At 50.5% G+C, this 22,572-nt stretch overlaps 3 protein-coding genes across 16 annotated transcripts; 1 reads left to right on the top strand and 2 right to left on the bottom strand.

Moving 5' to 3' along the window:
* The first annotated feature begins 47 nt into the window (after positions 1-47).
* Positions 48-3,921, top strand: PQBP1 (polyglutamine binding protein 1). 8 transcript variants are annotated; one of them, XM_036304461.1, is made up of 8 exons: positions 48-274; positions 570-654; positions 1,887-1,940; positions 2,332-2,443; positions 2,665-2,777; positions 2,974-3,288; positions 3,516-3,579; positions 3,718-3,919. In XM_036304461.1, the coding sequence occupies exons 2-8, from the start codon at positions 588-590 to the stop codon at positions 3,872-3,874; spliced, it is 882 nt and encodes a 293-aa protein (XP_036160354.1). In that variant the 5' UTR covers positions 48-274; positions 570-587; the 3' UTR covers positions 3,875-3,919. The 8 variants fall into 8 exon arrangements, with proteins under 8 accessions (XP_036160354.1, XP_036160359.1, XP_036160353.1 ...); XM_036304460.1 differs by having other exon boundaries at positions 269-389; positions 3,718-3,921; XM_036304467.1 differs by lacking the exon at positions 48-274 and adding an exon at positions 303-385 and having other exon boundaries at positions 3,718-3,921.
* A 53-nt stretch (positions 3,922-3,974) lies between these two features.
* Positions 3,975-13,310, bottom strand: SLC35A2 (solute carrier family 35 member A2). 4 transcript variants are annotated; one of them, XM_036304457.1, is made up of 5 exons: positions 12,894-13,310; positions 10,909-11,091; positions 7,459-7,610; positions 5,601-5,747; positions 3,975-4,287 (listed from the first exon to the last, which is right to left on the bottom strand). In XM_036304457.1, exons 1-5 carry the CDS (start codon positions 12,982-12,984, stop codon positions 4,177-4,179), a joined length of 684 nt encoding a protein of 227 aa, XP_036160350.1. In that variant the 5' UTR covers positions 12,985-13,310; the 3' UTR covers positions 3,975-4,176. The 4 variants fall into 4 exon arrangements, with proteins under 4 accessions (XP_036160350.1, XP_036160348.1, XP_036160346.1 ...); XM_036304455.1 differs by having other exon boundaries at positions 5,601-6,337; positions 12,894-13,127; XM_036304453.1 differs by lacking the exon at positions 3,975-4,287 and adding an exon at positions 4,441-4,516 and having other exon boundaries at positions 5,601-6,337; positions 12,894-13,127.
* PIM2 (Pim-2 proto-oncogene, serine/threonine kinase) lies at positions 10,958-21,098 on the bottom strand. 4 transcript variants are annotated; one of them, XR_004966880.1, is made up of 7 exons: positions 19,019-21,090; positions 18,777-18,886; positions 18,045-18,095; positions 15,999-16,371; positions 15,394-15,570; positions 15,074-15,295; positions 10,958-11,091 (listed from the first exon to the last, which is right to left on the bottom strand). XR_004966880.1 is itself a non-coding variant. In XM_036304458.1 (6 exons), the coding sequence occupies exons 1-6, from the start codon at positions 19,077-19,079 to the stop codon at positions 15,132-15,134; spliced, it is 936 nt and encodes a 311-aa protein (XP_036160351.1). In that variant the 5' UTR covers positions 19,080-21,090; the 3' UTR covers positions 13,468-15,131. The 4 variants fall into 4 exon arrangements, 2 of the variants coding, with proteins under 2 accessions (XP_036160352.1, XP_036160351.1); XR_004966881.1 differs by lacking the exon at positions 10,958-11,091 and adding an exon at positions 13,468-14,416; XM_036304458.1 differs by lacking the exon at positions 10,958-11,091 and having other exon boundaries at positions 13,468-15,295.
* Between the last annotated feature and the right edge of the window lie 1,474 nt (positions 21,099-22,572).

Here is a 22,572-nt window from a genome sequence, read left to right on the forward strand (position 1 = left end):
ATCTTTTTCGCAGCCTGAGCTTCGCCCAGTTCATTTCCAGTCTTGGGGAGAGACGGTCCAGCTCTGTGCTTTGGAAGGAAAGAGTCGCGTGGTCCTGGTGATTCTAGCGGCGACGACAGGGATGCGACCTGTCTGACAGCGTTCCCCGACCTGCGTGACTCTACTGGTAACGTCGAGGGACGTGCATATTTTGGAGCCGGAGGACGTGCTCCTCTGTGCATCCCCATCCTAGCACTTTGGTTCCTCCCACCCGGCAGTCTTTGGGGGACGTTAGGTGAGACCATTTCTGTGGCGTGGGGGAGCCGCGTTCGCCCCCTACGGCAATGGGCAAGGCCAGGGCCTAGGAGAGGAACTGGCTTCTGGAGCGCTGGGCCTGAAGAGGAGGGTTGGTGAGAATTTTGCTAATATTGCCACCTATTTCTTCCACCTTTGAGCGCAGTTGCGTCTGCCCAGCTACTGGTGAGGTGGTGGGGGTCCAGATGAGCACCCGCTGGGGAGGAGGCGCTTGGTTATAGGATCGATTCAGATTTTCTTTGGAGCTGGTTTTTAGTCTGTCCATCCATCCCTAGATCTGCCTGCTACTCGCTATGCCGCTGCCCGTTGCTCTGCAGACCCGCTTGGCCAAGAGAGGCATCCTCAAACATCTAGAGCCTGGTGAGAGCGCTAAGAGCAGATGAGCCTACCACGTGCCCGGCTTGACAGGCACTTACTTTGTTGTTGATACTGCCACTTGTATGATATATGGGCCTACTGTGCACCAAGCAGTGGGGTGGCAGGCTTTTTTGTGTTAACCATACCGATTCCTGACACCCATTCCTACTGGGTGTCAAGTATGGGGTGGGGGTGAGAATCCGGGGAAGACAGACATTTCATCCTTACTATTGACAGCTGATACCTATTTGGGCCTACTGCATGGTGGATTCAGTCCATCCATGGAAGTGATAACAGAGTATCTAATAGAAGGATACATGTCATGTACTGCAGTCTCCTGTGCCCAAAGGAGTGGCAGGATGCTGATACTGTGTCCTTTACCATAATGGTAACATTCTTTCAGACCTACTGCGGTGCCAGGCACTATGCTGGTGGTATATAGGTTATTGCTCATCATATAAATATGTGTTTTGGTTGTACTAAGTTCCTGGATACACATTATGTTAAGTCTATTCGGTGCCAGGCCCTGTGCACCTAATTTTTTTTCTGATGGTATATACCTTGTTAACAATACCAATGATTATAGCTGACATCTCTTTTGGGCCTACAGTGACAGGCACTATGCTGTTGCTGAAATATATATTTCATTGTTATTTATATCCACAGCTGAAGTCCATGACAGGCCTACTGAGGGCCTTATATTGAGTTGACAATATACCTTTTTTATTCTACTGACGTTAATTGACAACAGTGTGCGTCAGTCCAGTCAGGAACTGCATGGACTCAGAGCAGTGTTTGAATAAACCCCTTGCTATCCAAATTCTTGCTGTTAAAAATACAGAAGTCAGAAATCCCCGACTTCCTAAGCTTGGGAGCGGAATAGATTTGGACATTTTTAGAGAAACTTCTTGCTGTTTAAACTCATTTTATCCAAATTGATTTTGGTAGTGTGCTGCTATGTACTCTTTGAGCTCAGGAACTGAAAGAATATGGATAAATCCCTATCGAAACTCTGAAGCCAAATAGGCTTGGGTAACATTGTATCTCATATCAGGGGTGGGGAACGTCCCGCCGGTGAGCCATATAAGACCCGTGAAATCATTTGGTCTGGCCCTGCCAAGGCATTAGGAGTGAGTTAATGAAATGTTTGACCAACTATAGCAGGCTAATTTTTAAGTTGATAATTTTGTATGGCCCGTGAATGATGTTATAAATATCCAAATGGCCCTTGGTAGGAAAAAGGTTCCCCACCCCTGTCTTATCTGAAACCAGGAACAGGACAGATTTAGGTACGTACATGTTTTGGTAAGTTTGCTATTTATTTATTCGTTTATTTTTTTCAAACGATAAGAGAACATTTATTTGGAAAATCATAGAGGCAGAAGAAGTAATTTATAGAGGAAATGGCCTCAGGAAGGGCCCTTGGAGCTTGGGAGTGAGGAAGGTGATGGTAATGCGCCTGGGGGAAAGGGGAGGGGAAAGGGAAAGGCGCTGGCGGGAAGGAGAGCTCGAAGTTCACTGTTAGATGCTAGGACTTGGATTGTGAGTGCTATGTGCCATGGCTGGTGAGATCCGGCACACGCACACATGTCCGTGTGAATGTGAGCGTCTCTCCAGGCCCAAACTGTAGGATGAGGATCCCTGATACTTACCGCTCTCCTCCTCTGCCTGTCCTGGCAGAACCAGAGGAAGAGATCATTGCTGAGGACTACGATGATGATCCCGTGGACTATGAGGCCACCCGGTTGGAGGGCCTGCCACCCAACTGGTACAAGGTGTTTGACCCTTCCTGGTAAGCTTGGAGACCTTCGGGGGGTGGGGGGTGGGGAAGCTGACTTCTGCTTTCACCCTTCCTGTGCTGTCCCTGGCTTTGGGGGAAATGGGGGTCACAAGGGAAGGGATCTGGAGGGTGCTGACATGGGGTAGGTATAGGTAGAGATTGGGAGGCAGTTGAGGCTACAAGGGGAGGACATTTGTGCCGACACTTCTTCCCTCCCTCCCACTGCCCTTCAGCGGACTCCCTTACTACTGGAATGTGGACACAGACCTCGTGTCCTGGCTCTCCCCACACGACTCCAACTCCATCGTTACCAAATCTGCTAAGAAGGTCAGGAACAGTAATGCAGGTGAGTTGGCAGGTCCCAAGGTGCCTCACGTGCTTCTAGCACTTCTCAGAAAGGGCTCAGTAAATGATAGTGGGTCCAGGAGGGACAGGTGAGACAGGCCAGCCCAGCCCCAGGCAAGAGAGGCTGGCAAAGGCAACAGCCCCCCGGGTTCTGAGGTGGGAGGTAGGAGGTCACTTCAAGGCTTTTGTGTCCCCAGATGCTGAGGAGAAGTTGGACCGGAGCCATGAGAAATCGGACCGGAGCCATGAGAAATCGGACCGGGGCCATGAGAAATCCGACAGGAGCCACGAGAAGTCTGACCGGGGCCATGAGAAATCAGACAGAGACCGTGAACGTGGCTATGACAAGGTGGACAGAGAAAGAGAGCGGGACAGGGATCGGGACAGGGATCGGGACAGGGACCGGGACAGGGACCGTGACCGTGGATATGACAAGGTGGACAGAGAAGAGGCCAAAGAACGGCGCCACCATCGTCGGGAAGAGCTGGCTCCCTACCCCAAGAGCAAGAAGGGTAAGCTGAGCAGGGCTGGACCTGGGTAAGGCTGCAGGCACAGGGGTGCAGCACGTACGGAAGCCCTTACTTCCCTTCATGCAAGTGCCTGAATCCGGGGTTTGGGAGAAGGTACTGCAGCCATGGCAGCTGTGGACTCCATTTGTGCTTGCAATGGGGGAAGCTCAGTGATCAAGTGGTCCCTTGTGCCTCCATTGAAGACCTTGTTCTGCCACCTCCTTCCACAGTTTCAAGCCGGAAGGATGAAGAGTTAGACCCAATGGACCCCAGTGCATACTCAGATGCACCCCGGTAAGTGACATGGACTCCCTGTACTGGTGATCATTCCTTTCTGCCTCACTATCTCCTTCCCTGACTCATCAGTTGCTTGGGAGGGGGTTGCCTGCTATATCCCACACTCCCACCCCCTGACCCTCTTGTCATCCCCAGGGGCACCTGGTCAACAGGACTCCCCAAGCGGAACGAGGCTAAGACGGGTGCAGACACGACAGCCGCCGGCCCCCTCTTCCAGCAGCGTCCCTACCCATCCCCAGGGGCTGTGCTCCGGGCCAATGCCGAGGCCTCCCGAACCAAGCAGCAGGACTGAACCCTCGTGGTTTTTAATAAAAGCTTTACAGTGGCTTGAACCCACCAGGCCAGAGTGCTTTCCTTCTCTTGCGTTTTTGAGGCTTTCCAACCCAAGGTGGCAAGGTGCAAAGCAGTTTATTTGCAAAAACTCAACCTAAGAAATACTGTGAGGGTGGCAGGGACGTGGGGGCAGCAGGGGCTAGAGGCTGAGGTGGTTCCTATCTGGGCCCTCCTTTATCAGACAGTTTGGGTGTGTCAGCCCTGTGTGGAGGTGGGGGTGGTGGGGATAGGGGGGACCGGTGTCTGCCTCCCCCCCCACCCCTAATACTGATCAGAGTTTGGTCCTGGCTGAGCCAGGGCAAGAAGGGAGGACGAGGCCAGGCCAGCGTCTTCAGTCCCAGCAGCTACGAACCCTTCACCTTGATGAGCAACCTGTGGTGGAAATGGGAAGGAAAGAAAAACACAGAAAAGCTGGGGTGGGCTGGCAGGCAGGCATTCTGAGCAAGCGAGGGTGACAGCAGTGAGCCTGGCAATCCTGGGGTTAGTAACAGAGCCCATGTGTAGAGAGCAGGTCCCCTGGGTCAGAAAGCTACACGTGGACTAAATAAATACAACATCTTTATTTGGCATTAGGCATCCTGACATTGGTTCATTACAGTTCCTTAAAAAACAAAAAAATCAGAACAAGTTAATCAAAAATAAAGGTCCAGTGGCCCTATTTACACATAGCAAAGACAGCCCAGGCATCTCCCAAGCGTGCGCACGGGCACAGACACCCCGCCCCCCCCCCCCCCCATCTACATACACACACACACCTGGGAGACAGTTAAGGGGTTAATAAGCTTTGAGGAATGCATGGGGCAAGTTCCATATTTCAGCAACTTTAAGACACACACACACACCCCCTCCCCCATGAATTAAGGATGCCTCATTCAGCCAGTGGGGTAGCAAAGAGTATGGTTGGCAGCTTTATTTTTTTCTCTCAGAAAATAACCCTGCATCTGGCAACTGACAGTATTTCTTAGATTCAGTGATTCAGCCACTTCAGGGACCTCCCTCCCTGCTTTTCCCATACCCTGGATCATCAATTATCTGATTACACAAATCCCCAAGCCACTAAAAACCACATAGTCCCCATTTCTGGACCAGGCTGATGTAAAATCGCAGCTCTCGCCTCGACCTCTCCCACAAGAGACCGACTTTCAGGGGTCTCAGTGTCAGGGAAGCTGCCTGAAGGCCACAAAAAGAGCTGCTAACATGATCCAGCGTGGTGGTGAAGGAGAGCAGGCCTGGAGCTATGGGAAATGAAACCCCACAGGCAGGCATCAGTCATTATTAAAGAGCTGTAGGATTTTTGTCCAATTTGTCCTTACAAAGGTACAGGGACTACTGGGAGGGACTCTCCCAGGCATGAGACAGGACACCTCTGGCTGAAGGAGGGAGGCAGATAAAAAGGCCTTAAATAACAATACCCTCCCCAACCTGATCCTCAAAGGGGTGAGACTGGGACAGAGGAGGTGGCTCTAAACACCCCTCCATGGGAGGGGGGGTTCAGCGGACAAGGAAGGGCCCGCCCAGCCCCACGCCCCTCCCAAAGTCTCAAGGACCTGGGATAAAAAACCTTAAACCCCAGAGGGGCCAGGCCCTAGGGGCAACTTGGGTCCTGCAGATGCCCAACACCCTCCACCCAGTCCCCCTCCCTGTCTCCCCACACCGTTGCCAGCCCTCACTTCACCAGCACTGACTTTGGCAGAAAGGGCTCCGTGTTGAGGTCTCCACGGTGGGAAGACAGCTGCGGTGGTGGTGGCTGCCCAGGAGGCTGCTGGTGAGTGCAGGGCCCAGAGGCCGAGGTGGAAGTAGGAGCTATGGCTTTGGCTGCACTTCGGGGAAGGCTGTAGAGGTAGACGGCGCCGATGACCAGCCCGGCACCAAGGGCAAACAACGGGTCCACGTGGAAGCCAAAGAGGCGGATGGAGGCAACAGTGGACAGCACGATGGACAGGGAGGTGGCAAAGCCCTTGAGGATGTTGTCAGCGTACTTGACAACAACAGCCACCAGTAGCCCGCCAAAGGCCTGGTTGAGCACCACGCCCCAGACAGCAGGTGTGTACCCGAAGAAGAAGCCGCGGTGGGCCACAGCGGCGCCCTCGGCCCACCAGAGCCCCACCAGGCCCAGCACTGTGCCAAAGAGGCCCAGCTGCAGGTTGCGCAGCCACACGGAGCCTGAGCTGCCTTTGAGGATCTTCTCAAAGTAGACACCTGCGAAGCCCGAGGAGAGACAGGAGGCCACGACAGCTGTTAGGCCCACCCCAGGGTTCTGATCCAGTGGCCGTGGGCCCCCACCACCGGCTTGCTGTGCCTGGACAATGGCGACACCCGTGAAGAGGAGCAGCAGGGAGGCCCACTGCAGCCGGGAAAGGCTGCGGTTCAGCATGAGCACGGAGAACAGGGCTGTGGTCAGAATCTTCAGCTGGTACGTCACCTGCGAGTGGCATGTGGAAGACACTGAGAGCTGCCGCTGACCCCCGACATGTGCACATGGGGGACAGCACCCACTGTGGGCCCCCAGGCACAATGCGGGGACAGGGTAGATGACAATAAAAATAGCAAACATTTCCAGCTGCTGCCCATTGACAGATGTGGCTAAATTGCTCTGAGGTTCCTCCCAGAAGGTACACAGAAGGTTGACTGTGCAAGAAGTCCCCGGCCACGCCCAAGCCCACATCCCAACCCCATTTCCTGGCTGTGTGATGAGGGAGAAAGCACTTGCCCTATTCGAGACCTGACATCTGCTGTCAAATATGGCTGGTGTATGTCAAATACCTCACACATAAAGTAATGAAAGAATGGTAGACATCATGATGAGGGAGGTCTTGACCAATACCTGTTGATACAAATGAGTCTGCCATACAATATTAGCAAATTATGTGCTAGGTGTGGGTGTAAGCACTTCATGTGAATTCATTCATTTAATCTTCATGTATGAAGTGCATGCTATTGTAATGTCTAATTTAAAGATGAGAAAAGTGCCCTAGCTGGTTTGGCTCAGGGTTTGATTCCTGGTCAGAGCATATGCCTGGGTTGTGGGCTCGATCCCCAGTGTGGAGCGTGCAGGAGGCAGCCAATCAATGATTCTCATCATTGATGTTTCTATCTCTCTCTCCTTCTCCCTTCCTCTCTGAGATCAATAAAAATATATTAAAAATAAAATAAAATAAAATTAAGTTGGGAAAACTAAGGATCAGGGATTTTAAGTGACTCACCCAACACCACACATCACACAGCTAGAAAATCGAGCCGGGATTTGAACCTGGACAGCCTGGCCCCTGAATCCAGGCTCTTTAACCATTTCATAAGATTGCCTGAAAAGAGCCTGAAGCTTATCTATCATCAACCAAGGGCTCTTCCCGGGTATCATATCTTTCAAACATCCCAGCATCCCAGTGAGTAGCTATTACCATTTCCATTCCCATTTCTCACGGATGAGGAAACAGAGGTCAAGGGAGTTAGTTGCCTGGATATTCCAAAGGTGATAAGAGCTCCCGCTCTCTGCAGCCCCACCCCCGCCAGTTCCTCCGGGGCCATGCTGGGCTTGGGACTCACCTGGAAAGTGGCAGCAGGTAGGTTGGAGATGGCAACATACTGGAGGTTATTCTGCAAGGTGTAGATGAGAGAGGGCACTGCAAGCTTGAATGTGTCCACATACTGCACCAGGACAGCCTCGTGGAGGAAGAGGGCCAGATGCTTCACGTTACCTTGGTGGATGGAGGAGAGCCCTTTTAGCACTGACTACCAAAGACAGGGATCCTCTGCAGGCTGGGACTAGGCCTGGTCCCGTGTCTCCCCACCACACTGCCTCCCTGAGGACTAGAATGAGCCTGTGCTCTCAATTTCCCTACAGAAGAAGCACATCTCCAGCAGGCCTTTTGGATACTCAGTTGGATAAATACAGCAGTCCATTAACACTGGACGTAACACTGTGTCTGAGAATCACAGGCCATATCTCACTCATCTTAGAGCCTACCTCCCTGGTGCAAAGACCCATTCAGGGCAAGCACTCAATACACATTTGTACAATGAACTCATCAGCATTAAGTAGGATATTGTGAAGCAGGAGCCCAAGGAGTGTAGGTGGAAGGCTGTTTATCAAATAGGGATACTTTTGCACTCCACTTGTAGACTTAACCTAGCTCCTTACGGACCTGCAAGCTTTCTGTCAGCCCTACACACACCAAGCAGTTACCCTCGACACATGGAAATACGCACGCTTGACTGTTAAGCAGAAAGTCTGGTTGGGACCTGCTCCAATCAATCAACGAGAATACTTTCCTATATAATAAGGCCTTTGCAAAGCTCGTCCCACTTTTTTGGCAGTTCGGTGTCACTCCTCAGGGAAAACCCAACCACTCCACAAGATTATCGTGGGACCTGTCGATGCTCACTCACATTCCCTGTCCTTGCCTTTCATGGCATTAACCCCAGGAGTAATTACCAATGTCTAACCCCTTACCCAAATTTCCTGGGCCCAGGTATTTGGGTGCTTAAAAATTTTCAGGTGTTAGAAAGGTAACATGGTCAAAATACTATATACTTCATATAACACACACGACATAAATGGGCTACACACCATAATCAAGCACATTCATATTCCTACCACATGAGAAAAAGAGAAACACACAAATATATCAATAGCCCCACATCAGGTCAGGCCAAGCTTTACCACCAACTTCAGAGACAAGAAAAGTGGTGTGTGTGTGTGTATGTGTGTGTGTATGAAACTGTAGGTAAGAGATGAAAGCCTGTGACTAAGTCTGCAGCTATTTGTTTCTCCTCATCTAATGTATCAGCCCCATGAGGGCAAGATGCAAGTCTGCGTTGTTAACACCCTTTTCCACAGCCACGGCAAGGCCTGCCATGCAGTATTCACTAGAAAGTGTCTGAGAATCAATCAGGAGCAGAGCAGGTAGGTCCCTAAACTGCTGTCTCCCAGGGCCCTGGAGGAAAGAGTGGGTAAGAATGTCTTGTTCAATGTAAGTACTGAGGGCATAACCACATGCAAGGCCTTTATAGAGAAATGACTTGGCAACATTTTAAAGAAGAAGGCCTTCAGGGAGGTGTTTAAATTAGGAGATAAAGCTACCTTATAGGAAATACAGAGGATAGAAGAACATGTTAAATACAGAGGATAGAACTGCTGGGAGGCAGTCAGCAAAATCTAGGTTACCCAAAGTCTACAAGACAAATGACCTGGTTTCTTCAACAAATTAGAGAGAGAGAAAAAAAAGAATTGGAGGGAAATATAGAGGTTAACAAACTCAGAAGACCTTAACCAAGTATAAAACACTGATCTTGATATAAACTTGACTCAAACACTGATACAGAAAACAGATTGACAGGTGTCAGGGAGGAGGGTGGTGGGAAGCTCGTTGAAAAAGGTGAAGGATTAATAAAACACAAACAAACAAAAACACCTACGGCCCGTTTGAAATGAATAAAACTATTGAAAAAAAAAAGACCGTACCCTTTTATGTAATGATGTTAACTTTGAATTTATATTAGTTCACACAAACACTCCATCCATGCTTTTGTTCCGGCCCTCCGGTCCAGTTTAAGAACCCATTGTGGCCCTCGAGTCAAAAAGTTTGCCCACCCCTGGTCTAGACTCTAGACAAATAATAGTATGGTGATTTCCAGAGGGAAAGGGGGGTGGGGAGAGGTTGGAGATGGTAAAGGGGGAATAAATGGTGATGGAAAGAGACTTGACTTGGGGTGGTGAATATACAATATACAGATGATGTAATATACAATTGTTGTACCCCTTAAACCTATATAAATTTATTAACCAATGTCACCCCAATAAATTCAATAAAAAAACTTGAATCAAATACATTTTAAAAAATGTTTATGACGCCCTAGCTGGTTTGGCTCAGTGGATAGAGTGTCGGTCTGTGGACTGAAGGGTCCCAGGTTCGATTCAGGTCAAGGGCACATGCCTGGGTTGCGGGCACATCCCCAGTGTGGGGCATGCAGGAGGCAGCTGATCCATGATTTTCTCTCATCACTGATGTTTATCTCTCTCTCTCTCCCTTCCTCTCTGAAATCAACAAAAACTATAAAGAAATACTTCATGTGGGACATAGGGCAGGTCCTCAAATAACATTGTTTTCTTTAATGTTATTGTGTTATAACTATTGAAATGCCTATGAACTTAACTCATTTGTATCAATTAGCCTGTGGTAAAACTGGTTTCATTATACATTTAAAGTTGCTGAACCTATTGATGACATTAAGTGACGACTTATTGCACTTCAATATAATAAGGTGGGGGGGGGGCAGGTAGGCAGACATATAGATTGGCAGTGAGTGGATAATTGCTGACTGGTTTTTTTGTTTTGTTTTGTTTTTTATTAATCTTCACCTGAGGATATTTTCTCATTGATTTTTAGAGAGTGGAAGGGAGGGGGAGAGACAGAGAAATATCAATGTGAGGGAGACACATTGATTGGTTGCCTCCCGGGGATGCAGCCTGCAACTGAGGTACATGTCCTTGACCGGAATTGAATCTAGGATGCTTCAATCCAAGGGCCGATGCTCTCCATCCACTGAGCAATACCGGCTAGGGTTCACTGACACTGTTTAATAGCAGAGTGGCCATCAGTTGATAATTGTTGAATCTGGGTGATGGGTACATGGATATTTTCCTATTTTATCATTCTCTCTGATTTTGTGTTTGAAGTTCCCAATAATAAAAAGCTAAAGAGACTAAATAAATCATCATGTAAGGGTCACCTGCCACTGATGGGTCCAGACTGGCTCACTCATACAGGGTTTGGGGTATAAAAGTATAGATGGAGCCACTCATAGCTGGAAGAACAAGGCAGCTTGGCTGCACTTACACACTTCCCAGGCAACTCCACAGATTCAGAGATATTCCCCCAGCAAACCCTCCATGTGGGTGCAGGTCTACACACACACACACACACACACACACACACAGAGGCAGAATCCTACTGGACAACTCCAGTACAGCCCCCGCCCCTCCCTGGCTCATACCCCTCTTCTGTGCGAAGAGTAGCAGCAGGCAGGTGAGACCTTTGAGCACCTCGGCCATAACCACAGCAGTAGTGGCAAAGAAGCGGTCGCCAGGCAGAGTGCGGGTGTAGCGGATGCTGAGGATGAGGGAGGCATTCTGAACCACCAGCACGGCTAGGGATATGTATTTGAGGCGCCGGTGAGCTGTGGGGAATGGAAAGAGCAAAGGGGAAGGTGTCAGAAGCTGCTTGGGGCATAGCCATACCACCACCCTCCCCTCTCCTTTTCAACCAGGATCCTCCTAGCCACCACTGCTTTCTCCTCCCTCTGCCTGCCCATCCTAACCTGATGAGGATCACAGGAAGAAGACCCAGAAAGGTAGAAGTGGGCCGGGCCCATACCTGGAATCCTTCCTGAGGTGTTAGGAAATGGCCAGGGCAGGACCTGGACACCCTGCTTCCCCTGAGAAGCAACTCTCCCAGAAAATATTACCAACTACAGTCTCAACATTTATTGAGTGCTTACTGTTTGCCTATCACTGGGCTAAGGGATTTATATGGATTATAACAGACCCCAATATTGTTCTGATCTCTGAAGGAACTATAAGGACTCCCATTTTATGGATGAGCTAACTGAAGAGTTATATGTAATGTTGCTTCTATTTAATGAGGGGTTGTTCCATGTAAGGAATGATACTCTAATACAGGGAATGAGACCACCGTATAAAGCAGTGGTTCTCAACCTTCCTAATGCGGCAACCCTTTAATACAGTTCTTCATGTTGTGGTGACCCCCAACCATATAATTATTTTCGTTGCTACTTCATAACTGTAATTTTGCTACTGTTATGAATCGTCATGTAAATATCTGATATGCAGGATGTATTTTCATGGTTACAAATTGAACATAATTAAAGCATAGTGATTAATCACAAAAACAATATGTAATTATATATGTGTTTTCCGATGGTCTTAGGCGACCCCTGTGAAAGGGTCATTCGACCCCCAAAGGGGTTGCGACCTGCAGGTTGTCGACCCACAGGTTGAGAACTGCTGGTATAAAGCATGTTCACTCCCTAAGAAACAGCCTTTCCCGCAACTAAGAAATTATTTTATTCTTCCACACTCAGAATGGTCTCTCCAACCCCTCCCTCCTATGAGGACAGATTCTTTCTGACCCAAAATAATCTAACAAATAAGATATGATTCCCACACTGTCCCAAGGATTGAGCCCCATATAATCAATGATTACTTCACCAAAAATGGTCTGGTTCCTTCAATGATATAAAGAAATTTCCCTTTATTCCACATGGTCCATCCTCCAACTACTGCATTCCTCTACCTCCAGCCGAGAATTATTCCTTGTTTTTCTCACACAATGAACAATCCTGGCTATAAGGAAGAGCCTGGCACCCTAAGAACGTCCTTTTTCCTCCCTATAAGGAAGGACTGCCCCCCCCCAACATATAATAAACCTCCATTGGGAGGGGACCCCCAGATGGCCTGCTCCTCATATAATGAAGGACATCCCCATCCTCAAAATGGACTCTCTAAATCACATAAGGAAGGACCTGCCCCACCCTAACTCACAATAGCCCCTGTCCCTTTATAAGGAAGAACCTCCACCCGGAATAACCTCTCCCTTGTATAAAGAGAAAACTCTCCCACCCTCGGAATGGTCTCTCCTTTCCATAAGGAAGGACCCCCACACACACACAGAATGGTCTTAGCCTCCCCAAGAGGAAATATCCCCCTAGACTCAAAATAGCCTCTACTCTCCCTATGCAGAAGAGACCCCCCCATCACCCTCGGGATTGATTTTTTCCACCCTCCACACACTCACAATGGTCTGTTCCTTCTTCCCTCCCCACCCATCCTCACCCCCGCTACACACATTGGTCGGTCCGTATGGGATGCTCCCTCTCGCTTCAGTCAAGCACCTTCCTGATGTCCCCCAGCGATCCTGCCCCTGCCCCGCCGCCGACCGCTTGGCCACAGCCTGCCTCACCCGCACTCATGGTACCAGGCTCCAAGGCCCCCGCGGAGACCACTCCTGGCCCGGCCGCCGCGGTGGAAGAGCCAGACCCAACCGCTGCCATGTTGGCATCTGCCTGGCCCGTCCCCTCGGCAACAGCAAGCCACTTCCGTGTCTGTCACTTCCGCTTCCGGGCCTCTAGGGTAAGCTAGGACGAGGGAAGGGCTGACCAGAGCCGTGGCTTTCCTTTAGTCTGGTCCAGATCGCCGTTTTGTAGCCTCAGGGTTTCGATTCCACGTGATAGGGAGATCGGGCGTACGGCCAGCTCAGCACCGCCCCGCCCCGCCCTCGGGGCACAGCCTCTTCCCGTTACTACGACCCGCCCTCTTCATTGAGATCGCTTTCCAGATCACCCGCCCATCCCGTCTCGTCGTCTCATTGGTTCAGTTGCCCCGCTCTTATCTCCGTTCTTTATTGGCATGGTCTTCTGATGGCACCACCCTTCCCACACCAAAACTAGGTCTTTCCTGGTTGGACTTGAAGTTCCTCTTTCCCCTTTCCAAGAGAGGACCCCCCCCCCCCCCCCGCTTTGTGCGCCTTCGGGCTTTTGGGAGCAAAATGATGTTTGAGGAGGCGGGGCAGGTGAAGGTCAGCCAGGTAATCTAAATCAGGGCAGTTTAGAATATACAAGTGAAAGGGCACAGGAGAGTTTAATTGAGCCAGAGAAGGGAGGGCAAGTAAGCCAACATTGAGATGGAAAAGAACTAAGAAGAGAACTGGTAAGCCTGCAGGTGAGAGGCTTACCGGTTAGCTTTTGAAAGGGCAAGAGAAGGAACAGCTGAGGTGGGGACAAGTGGAAACAAGATAGAATAGGGAAGGTAAGTCAAGAATTAAGGAAGAGAGATGAGCACTTAAAGGTAAAAGGGAGAGGCGAAAAGGTAAGGGCAAAACAAGTGTTAGAAATCAAGGGCTGGTAAGATCCCACTGTGCATTCAAACTTAGCCCCACCCTCACCAATGGCCTGAAAGGGCTTTTCTTTTCCCACGTGGAAGGGATTTACTTCCTCCCTAGAATTGGGGGGGGGGTGTTCCTGCCCCAAGCTAGCCATCTTTAATCAGGGATGTGTCCAAAACATCTTCAGTATGTGTCCAATGGAGCCCTTCTGCACCTACTGGTCATTACATAAGAGCTGGGGAAGGGGCGCTGTCAAGTTTTGTGTGAATCCATAAAAGATCTTTAGGAGGGCACCACAAGACAGGCTTCCTGAGGGCAGAGGTGAGATCCACTCCATCTCCCTCTTAGCTCAGACGCAGCAGATGTTCCACAAACGCCTCACTGCAACTACAACTGGCCAGTCACTTGTGATTCTATTATGTTTATTAAATAGTGGGTTTCCACACATGGCTTTTTAAATAATCCAGGCATGTGGAGAAGGGAGAGGATGACACAGTTGGAGCTCCCTTCCTCCTAATACATAAGTATTTACATTTCAGCAACTGGACAATCCTGGCTCAGAAGGAGGCAGCAAGAATCCAAAAAAGGTGGAGGGGGAGGCCCTAGGAGAACAAACAACAAGACTTATTTCCCCCACCCGATCCCCCCAAAAACCATCCAACCCATCCTAGTGGACTCTGGTGGTGTCCATCTCCCATTCCTTCCCAAATCTTGGAAGTAGGGGGTTTCTCCTCACCAGAATAAGAGCACTTGGAATAACAGAGTAGGGTCCCTTCACCAAAAAAACCAAGACAAAAAAAGAAAAAAAAGCCCTGGGATAACAATAGGGCATTACCTCCCCCAGAATAATCAACCCTGGGCTGAGGTAGGCAAGCAGCTTGACTGAACATGGAATCTTAACCTAAGCTAAAGGAAACAGTCCCTTTACTAAAATAAGAGCTGCTGGGGTATTCCAACAAAAGCACCCTTGCCCAAGTTAGAGCATTTCAACTAAGTTTGTGTGGTGTAGCAGGCAGGAGGTGCCAGTGTAAGGGTTGTAACACAGATTCCTGGGGCTCAGAATGGAATTAACTTCAACCAAATAAACATACTTAGTAAAATGAGAAGCAAGGAAGTCCCCCCTCCAGAATAAGAAACTGTAAATTCTGGGAGGAAGGCTCCTTAACAGGATTGGGATGGGGACTGGGCAGACTTGGCATATGTTTTCTGACCCCTGATCCCCAATCTCTGACCCTAGTAACACTGGATTTTTTAATGACCTGTAAAACCAGATCAACAGATGTCCTACTCCTGTGGCATGGCCATGGGACAGCCCAACTAGGGCAGCAGGGACCAGGCCAAAGGGGGAGAACCCCCTTTAGGGGTATCAGGGGGTGCATCCTCAGCTGGTTTCTGCATCCAGGGATCCACCAGGATCTCCTCCAGTGAGGGTCGAGCAGAAGGTTTAGGATCCAGGCACCGGCGGATTAGGGCACAACAGTCTGCAGGTCAGAAACACACAGGAAATTAGCAGTTAGTTGGGGGCACCAGTCCCTGGGAGGTATGGAGTCCACTGGGCTAGGGCCAGTGAGGGCCTCACCTGGGGATACATGGTCAGGGAAGTGGAGCTCAGCCTCCAAAATCTCCTGGTCCCTCTCAAAGGGAATGTCTCCGCATACCATGTCATAGAGAAGGATACCCAGTGACCAGACAGTGGCCGGGAGAGCATGATACTGGTGACGAGAGATCCACTCCGGGGGGCTGTATACCCTTGTCCCTGTATGTAAGCCAGAGGTTAGACCATTTTTTGATAATGCCCTTCTTTCCACCCCCACCCCACTCCCACCCCAGGAAGTATGGTCCTATCACCACAGTAGGAGCTCTTTAAATATAGCAGCAGGGTCTCATCACCAGAATAAGAGCACTAAAGACAGCAGAGTCCCCTCATAGAACAAAAGCGCTTAACACTCAGGAAACAGGATCCCCTTACCAGAATAAAAGTCCAGAACAAGGTCAGGGCACTGTGAGAAGATGGGCTTTAACAGAGGGCAAGGCAGGAGGAGCCCTCAATATTAAAAATCAAGAACCTTATAAAGTTACAATGTAGGTCAAGGGTTACACCCCAGCACTGGAGATCAAAGGTCAAGAGTCCATAAAGATATAAAAAGTAAAAAATCTCCCCACTGAGATTTAGGAAAGTCTTACCATCAAAGTCAGTGTAGGGTTCATCATGAAGCAGGGCACCAGAACCAAAATCAATGAGTTTGATAGAAACTCGGCGGAGGTCTATCAGGATGTTTTCATCCTTGATGTCACGATGAACAACTCCACGGGCGTGGCAGTGCCGAACGGCTGCCACTACCTGGGTGAAGAGGCAGCGGCTCCGTTCTTCGCCCAGCGGGCCCTGTTCTGTGATGTAGTCAAAGAGATCCTGGGCAGGCAAAGGCCGCTCAAGGACCAGCATGAAGCCCTCTGAGGTCTCAAACCAGTCAAGCAGGCGGATCACACCAGGGTGTCCACCACCTGCACCCACCTTCCACAGCAGTGCTACTTCCAGTGGGCATGTGACTGACTCTGACTGTGGGAGGAAACAGGGAGAGAGAAGAGAACACAGACATTAGGCCAGTAGCTCTGAGGCTGACTTCTGGCCTGAACTTAAATCATAGCCCCTCAACCTCCTATGTGGCTTTGAGCAAACCACTTCCTTCCCTGGGTCTGTCTCCTCATCTTAAGGGCTCAAACTCACACAGCCATTGGGAAGGTGATTAAAGCCAAAAGCCTATGCATGTCTGGCATGTAACAGGAGTTCAGTAAATATTTCAAGAACAAATAAAAGTGGTTCTTTTTAATTTTTTTAAAAAATCCTCACCCGAGGAGGATATTTTTCCCATTGACTTTTTTAGAGTGGAGGGATGGGGGAGAGACGTTAAAGTTAGATACACTGATTGGTCACCTCCCATTCACAACAGGGGCTGGGGATTGAACCTGCAACTAAGATATGGTGCCCTTGACTGTGAATCGAACCCCCAAGACCCTTTGGTCCACCGGCCGCTGTAACCTCTGAGCCAAATCCGCCAGGGATAAAAGTGGTTCATAAAGAAGACTGTATTATGGAATATTTTTATCTGTTTTATTCACTGACATCTCCAAAGAGTTTAGAACAGTACCCTATGCACAGTAGGTGCTCAATAAGTGTTAAATAGATGAAAGCACTTTACAGCATAGCATCTGGCACAGAGTTAGCACTAAATAAATACCATTACTGTGTAACAGTTTCTGTTTTGCTCACTGACATAGCTCAAGCACTAGCACAGTGCCTGGTAACAGGGTAGGGCTCAATACATAGTATGTGTTCAATAGGTGAAAGCAGTTAGTAGGAAAGAAGCTAGCACAAACCGAGCTCTCAATAAAGGTAACATTTTCCCTAGTGCCTAGAATTGTGCCTAGCAGGTACTCAATATACTTCTGTTAAAAGGAGCTGAAAGTGAGCGATTGTAAAGGAACAGGCACAAATTAAGAACTCAATGTTATCATATTTTTTTTACTGTTACCAAGCATCTAGAACCGGGTTGAATGAAAGTGATTAGGGGGACTTGGAATACAGTAAGCTTTTTATGATGAAGCAAAACCTGAGGCATACCTTGGTACTCAATAAAGAGCGTTAATGTCACTAGCCACAAAAGCCGCCCCTCTAGAAAACCCACGTGGGCACAAGGACTTTCAGAAGTAGCCTTTCTGCCTGAGATGGCGCCCTCTGCTGGCCACTCCACCGATTTGCACAGCTGCAGACAGGTTTTCTCACGGTGATGAAAATTCCGCTACTGCGCAGGCGCACCTTCCCAGATTCCCGCCAGGGGGCGCTCCCGCATTTACAACTGGCCCAGACCCGCCCTGCCGTCCGTTAGCGCGCTAAGGGCACAGAAGCAGCCACCGTCACCATGGCAACCAGTGACCTCTGCCCCCCCTTTTCCCACCAGCATGCCCCGCGGGCAGCCCCTGAGGCAGCATTTGGAGGGAGGACGAGAGAGGGGGGTTGGAGGGGAGAATCCAGGGCTCTAGGGGAACTAGGGTGAGTCAGAATTGTGTGGAGGTGTAGATGTCACTGCAGGGGAGTAAACACGGGCTGGGAGGAGTGATCTCCTCAGTAACAGGGCCCAGGGAGGCGAACAAGCCATAGAGAGGCAAGGGGGCGAGAGAGCCCATCATCAGCTATGGCGCCACCAGGTCAGGAAGGACTCCGAAGATACTCACCAGGGTGGACCAGCCCAACACGCGATTCCGGGGGATCACTTTGATGGCCACCTGGAGAAACGGGCGGGAGTTAAGGGGGCGGAAGATGACCCCCGGGTCCTTCCCAGTCCTGAGCCTCACCCTAGTCTTTGTGGCCCCAACCACACCACACCACGACCCCCAAAGAGCCGGGGGCTTCTCCATGGCCCGCCAAGTCCCCAGGACCAAGTTCACCTCTCCCACCGCCCTCAGCCCTCGGCCCTGAGCTCTGTTCTCAAGCCCAGAACCTCGCAGTGCAGGTTGTGAGCTCCAAATTTCTTCACACCCAAGCGCTCTATGTTTCAAATCAAGCCCCAAGACGCCCGACTGTGTTTCGGGGTCCTGTTCCTCAAGATTCCATGCTGGAGACCTTGCCCCCCAAGTCCCCCAAATCTCAGCTCTGGGTCCCCACCTTCACACACATTTACACGTCCCCTGGATCCCGGGGTCTAGAGTCCTTAGGATCCCCCGCTCCCTGTTTCATTCTTAGGCCCTCCCTAATCCCTGCCCCTCCCCCACACGCCCACCTGAGTCGCCACACACGCACTCACTCACGCGGGCGCGCGAACGCCCCCCGCAAGCCGGCTCCCGGCTCTTTGGACCCGACCTCACACATATTGTGGGATCGTTCCCAGTCAATCAGAAACCCAGCCGCGGGTCTCCCGCCCCCGCCACACGCACACCTGACCCTCCCCAGATCCTCGTGGCGGATACCTGGAGCCGGTCTGTGATGCGATGTCCTGCGAAGACTGTGCCAAAGCCCCCCTTTCCCAGCAGGGGGCCAAGTCGGTACTCGGCCTCGAACGCTTCCCGATCCTTGCCTCCTACGCAGGCAGAGGCGAGGAAGTCAGGGTGGCCGCGTGCTAAGCCCCGCTGCGACCCTCCCCCCTCCCCCCGGGTCGCCCTCCATCGCCTCTGCCCGCCCGGCCTGGTAGCGGTAAAGAAGCCTCGCTCACCTGGCGGCGGTGTGGGGGTCACGGGGGCCACCGCGAGCCCCTGAAGAGGTTTGCTCAACATGGAGGAGGCGCTGCGCAGATTGAGCCCGCTGAGCCCGCAGGGCGTCGACGCCCTGGGCAGCGAGGATGGGGAGCCAGGACTTGGGGGCGCCAGGGTGGAAGGCGGAGAAGCCGGTGGCCCAGAAGCGCCCACAGACGGCGCAATGCTCTGATTCGTCGCGCTCGCCAGCCCCAACGCTACTGAGCCGGGGCACGCGCCTCCCGAGAGAGTCGCTCAGAGCGACGGCCCCGCCCACTTGGCTTTGATCAATCCGGACGCGGCACCTGCTGTACCCCAGCCAATCGGAGCCAGTCCTCATTTGCATACCACCCTCCAGGTCTCAAGTACCCCCTTATGCAAATACGCGCCCGGATCTTCCGTGGGGGCGGGGTCTGCATGCAAATGAGGGGGCGCGCGCGAAGAGGAAACCGGTTCTGGGAATCCCTTTGCAGCAACTGCATTTGTTTTGGTTGTTGCAAGGGGTTGTTTTTATATATGTGCGTATATGTATATATAGAAAAAAAACTGAAGAAGAAAAAAAAAGCTGCACCCCCTCCGTTCCTAGGAAGTTGGTTTGCTGCTGCCTCAAGATTAGCACGGAGATAATGCCAGGCCCAGCTTCTCAGAATCTGGGCCAGTGGCTATCCAGAACCCTGTCTCTCAAGGATGCTCCTCACCAAGGACAAGGGCCCTCTAGGTTAGGCGACCCATGGCCTCTGCCCTGAAACTGAAGCCGGGGATCCTGGAAGATTCTGTTCAGCTGCCAGGGAGGGCAACCCCCTGACCACTACAACAGGAGCATGCTGGTCAAAGGCAGCATCACAGAGAGGCGGCCTGTGGGGGTGTTTTTGGGGCTAAACCCCGCCAGCTGTGAGCCCAGTCAGCAGGTCCAGAATCTGGAAGGGCGGGGGGGGGGGGTGGTTCTTGAGATGTAGGAGCAAGCCAGAGTGGTGGTGGCTTGGGGGTGTGCTCCAGGTGAGAGACACGGGCTGAGAGGTGGTAAAAAACCCTTAGTCACAAATTTGAGAAAAACAGTAGGGCCTCATGCTGCAGGAAGACAGACATGCACTCCAAAGAGACACACATGAAGGACCAAATGAGATATACACAAATACGTATCATCACATTCATGTAAACTTGTCCTAGACACACATGCAGATGTGCACTGTCACAAAGAGCTCCATCCACTGTCAGGCAGGCATGCTGCCAGAGAGTCATATCCCAGAATGACACAGATATAGTCACAGAAAGACAGGCACTCCAGAGAGATTCACGTAGACCTACATTACCATGTGACAATGACACAGAAATGTCTGTCAGACACACCACCAGAACTTGTCACAAAGGCACTGGCACCGTCAAATATGCACTGTCACATAAAAACTTGTACTGTCCCAGGAAGCCACACAAATGCTTGAGACACACATGCACTGCTGCAAAGGCAAACATATATGATACCTGTGACGGATAGATCCAGTCATAGACATGCATGTACCCACAGGCATACAGCAGTGTCACTGACATTGTTCAGAAATAGCTGCCCAGAATCCACCACAGGAACACAAATGGACATCCACCACATCAGAAAGAACCACAGATGCGCTATCACAGACAGAAACACGCAAACACTCAGTCTCAGAAACAGACACAAACTGTCATCATCTGGCACACCTAGAAGCAAGCCCTCATCACACACACAACTATAAACACTCTGTGAGATGCACATAAAGACTTGAACTCACTACAGTAACATACACAGACAACACCCAAAAAGCAAATACACACGTTACTCTCCTTTATTCACCTGACATTTATTAGGGGTCTACTGTAAGCCTATCAGGCCCTGGTGGGAGTGCAGATATTAGAGACAGGTAAGTCAGGCATCATAGCCCTTACCCAGGAAGTTGGTAGTACAGTTATTGGGGAAGGAGTAAAGACATATTTGGCCTGGCCAGTGTGGCTCAATGGATGAGTGTTGACCCATGAACCAGGAGGTCATGGGCTTTTTTTTTGTTTTTGTTTTTTTCAAAAATATATTTTATTGATTTTTTACAGGGAGGAGGGGAGAGGAATAGAGAGTTAGAAACATCGATGAGAGAGAAAACATCGATCAGCTGCCTCCTGCACACCCCCCACTGGGGATGTGCCCACAACCAAGGTACATGCCCTTGACCGGAATCGAACCTGGGACCCTTCAGTCTGCAGGCCGACGCTCTATCCACTGAGCCAAACCGGTCAGGGCAGGAGGTCATGGTTCACATGCCCGGGTTGCAGGCTTGATCCCCAGTAGGGGGCATGCAGGAGGCAGCCGATCAATGAGTCTCTCTCATCATTGATGTTTCTATCTCCCTCTCCCTTCCTCTCTGTGAAATCAATAAAAAACGTATTTAAAAAAGACGTATTTGTAGATAGATGGGAGAATGTGGATGAGGTCACACAGGGCTTCTCAGAAGGAGACCCTCTGCACATCTTGAAAGACAAGGCCTAGGGCTCGGGACAGGGGAAGGGCAAATTCTACACATAGGCCAAGATAACTGGAGGCAAAAAGAAGTAGGCCGGGGCAAATGGTGCTTACATTTCAACAGTAGAATAAATATCTACTAATATTTGAGCTTTTGGAATGTGCTAGGCACTGTGCCATCATTCATTATGTTGACCATATGCATTCTCTCTCAATGCTCACAACCAGAGTGTGAGATAGTAGACATTAATCACCCCTGTTGTACAAATGGGCCACTTGAAACTAAGAGCCTGTGATATGACCAAGGCCAAATGGCAAGAAAAAGCTGAGGAAGGTTTGAAATCAACTCTCCAGCATACACACGTTTGACCAATGATTTCAGACAGCCACTCAGCCAGCCACACCCTCGCCTGTAGAGTTGGGCACGCATCCTTACACAGGGGCCCCATTATTGAGGCACAGCAAAAAAGACACTTGACAAAACCTGGGGCCAGCCATCCTTCTCTGCCTTGGCTTTACCCCTAGGAAGATCGGGACACAGAAATGTCAGAGAACTGGGGGACATGATAAATAAAAAAGGGTTTAGCCATTCCTCAGCTTCTAAAACCCAGTGGAGGAGGTCCATCTGGTCCCTTCCACTGAACTCATGTGAAGCATCTACTGTACTTCCCAAAGTGTTTCCTCATCAAACGATCAGAAGAGCAAATATTTATGGCGAAAGAGGCAGGCAGAGAAGTTGGAAGTTCAGTCCCTGCCCTCAGCTCAGTCCTCTGCTCCCATCAAACCCCAGGACATAAGGTGGGCAGGCTACATCCTGTGCCAGTGCTGAGGCAGGGGCCACCGGCAAGGATGGAGCTTTCTTGGTGGTAACAGGTCCAGAGGTGGATTAGTAAGCAGTGAGTCAAATATGAACAAACTCGGCCCCAGAGAGATCCTCCTGGAGAGCACGCAGCCCTCAGAGGTCAAGCTGAAGCCTGTACCCTCGCTGTCTCTGTCCAGAGACCACCCCCCGCCACCACACACACACTCTGCCCCACACAGAATAGAGGCGCT

Source organism: Myotis myotis, unplaced genomic scaffold (genome assembly GCF_014108235.1).
Source record: "Myotis myotis isolate mMyoMyo1 unplaced genomic scaffold, mMyoMyo1.p scaffold_m19_p_4, whole genome shotgun sequence".
In the NCBI taxonomy this organism is placed as follows: Eukaryota; Metazoa; Chordata; class Mammalia; order Chiroptera; family Vespertilionidae; genus Myotis; species Myotis myotis.

Bases quoted from the DNA above. Each gene is read 5' to 3' on its own strand.
- PIM2 (XM_036304458.1), bottom strand. From the start codon at position 19,079: ATGTTGAGCAAACCTCTTCAGGGGCTCGCGGTGGCCCCCGTGACCCCC. The intron at 18,887-19,018 runs GTGAGCGAGGCT...CTGCCTGCGTAG, and splicing joins GACCCCCACACCGCCGCCAG to GAGGCAAGGATCGGGAAGCG. The intron at 18,096-18,776 runs GTATCCGCCACG...CCGTTTCTCCAG, and splicing joins GCATCACAGACCGGCTCCAG to GTGGCCATCAAAGTGATCCC.
- SLC35A2 (XM_036304453.1), bottom strand. From the start codon at position 12,984: ATGGCAGCGGTTGGGTCTGGCTCTTCCACCGCGGCGGCCGGGCCAGGA. The intron at 11,092-12,893 runs GTGAGGCAGGCT...CATTCCCCACAG, and splicing joins GCCTGGTACCATGAGTGCGG to CTCACCGGCGCCTCAAATAC. The intron at 6,338-7,458 runs GTGAGTCCCAAG...TGCCACTCGCAG, and splicing joins TACCTGCTGCCACTTTCCAG to GTGACGTACCAGCTGAAGAT.
- PQBP1 (XM_036304461.1), top strand. From the start codon at position 588: ATGCCGCTGCCCGTTGCTCTGCAGACCCGCTTGGCCAAGAGAGGCATC. The intron at 1,941-2,331 runs GTACGTACATGT...CTGTCCTGGCAG, and splicing joins CAGGAACAGGACAGATTTAG to AACCAGAGGAAGAGATCATT. The intron at 2,778-2,973 runs GTGAGTTGGCAG...TTGTGTCCCCAG, and splicing joins GGTCAGGAACAGTAATGCAG to ATGCTGAGGAGAAGTTGGAC.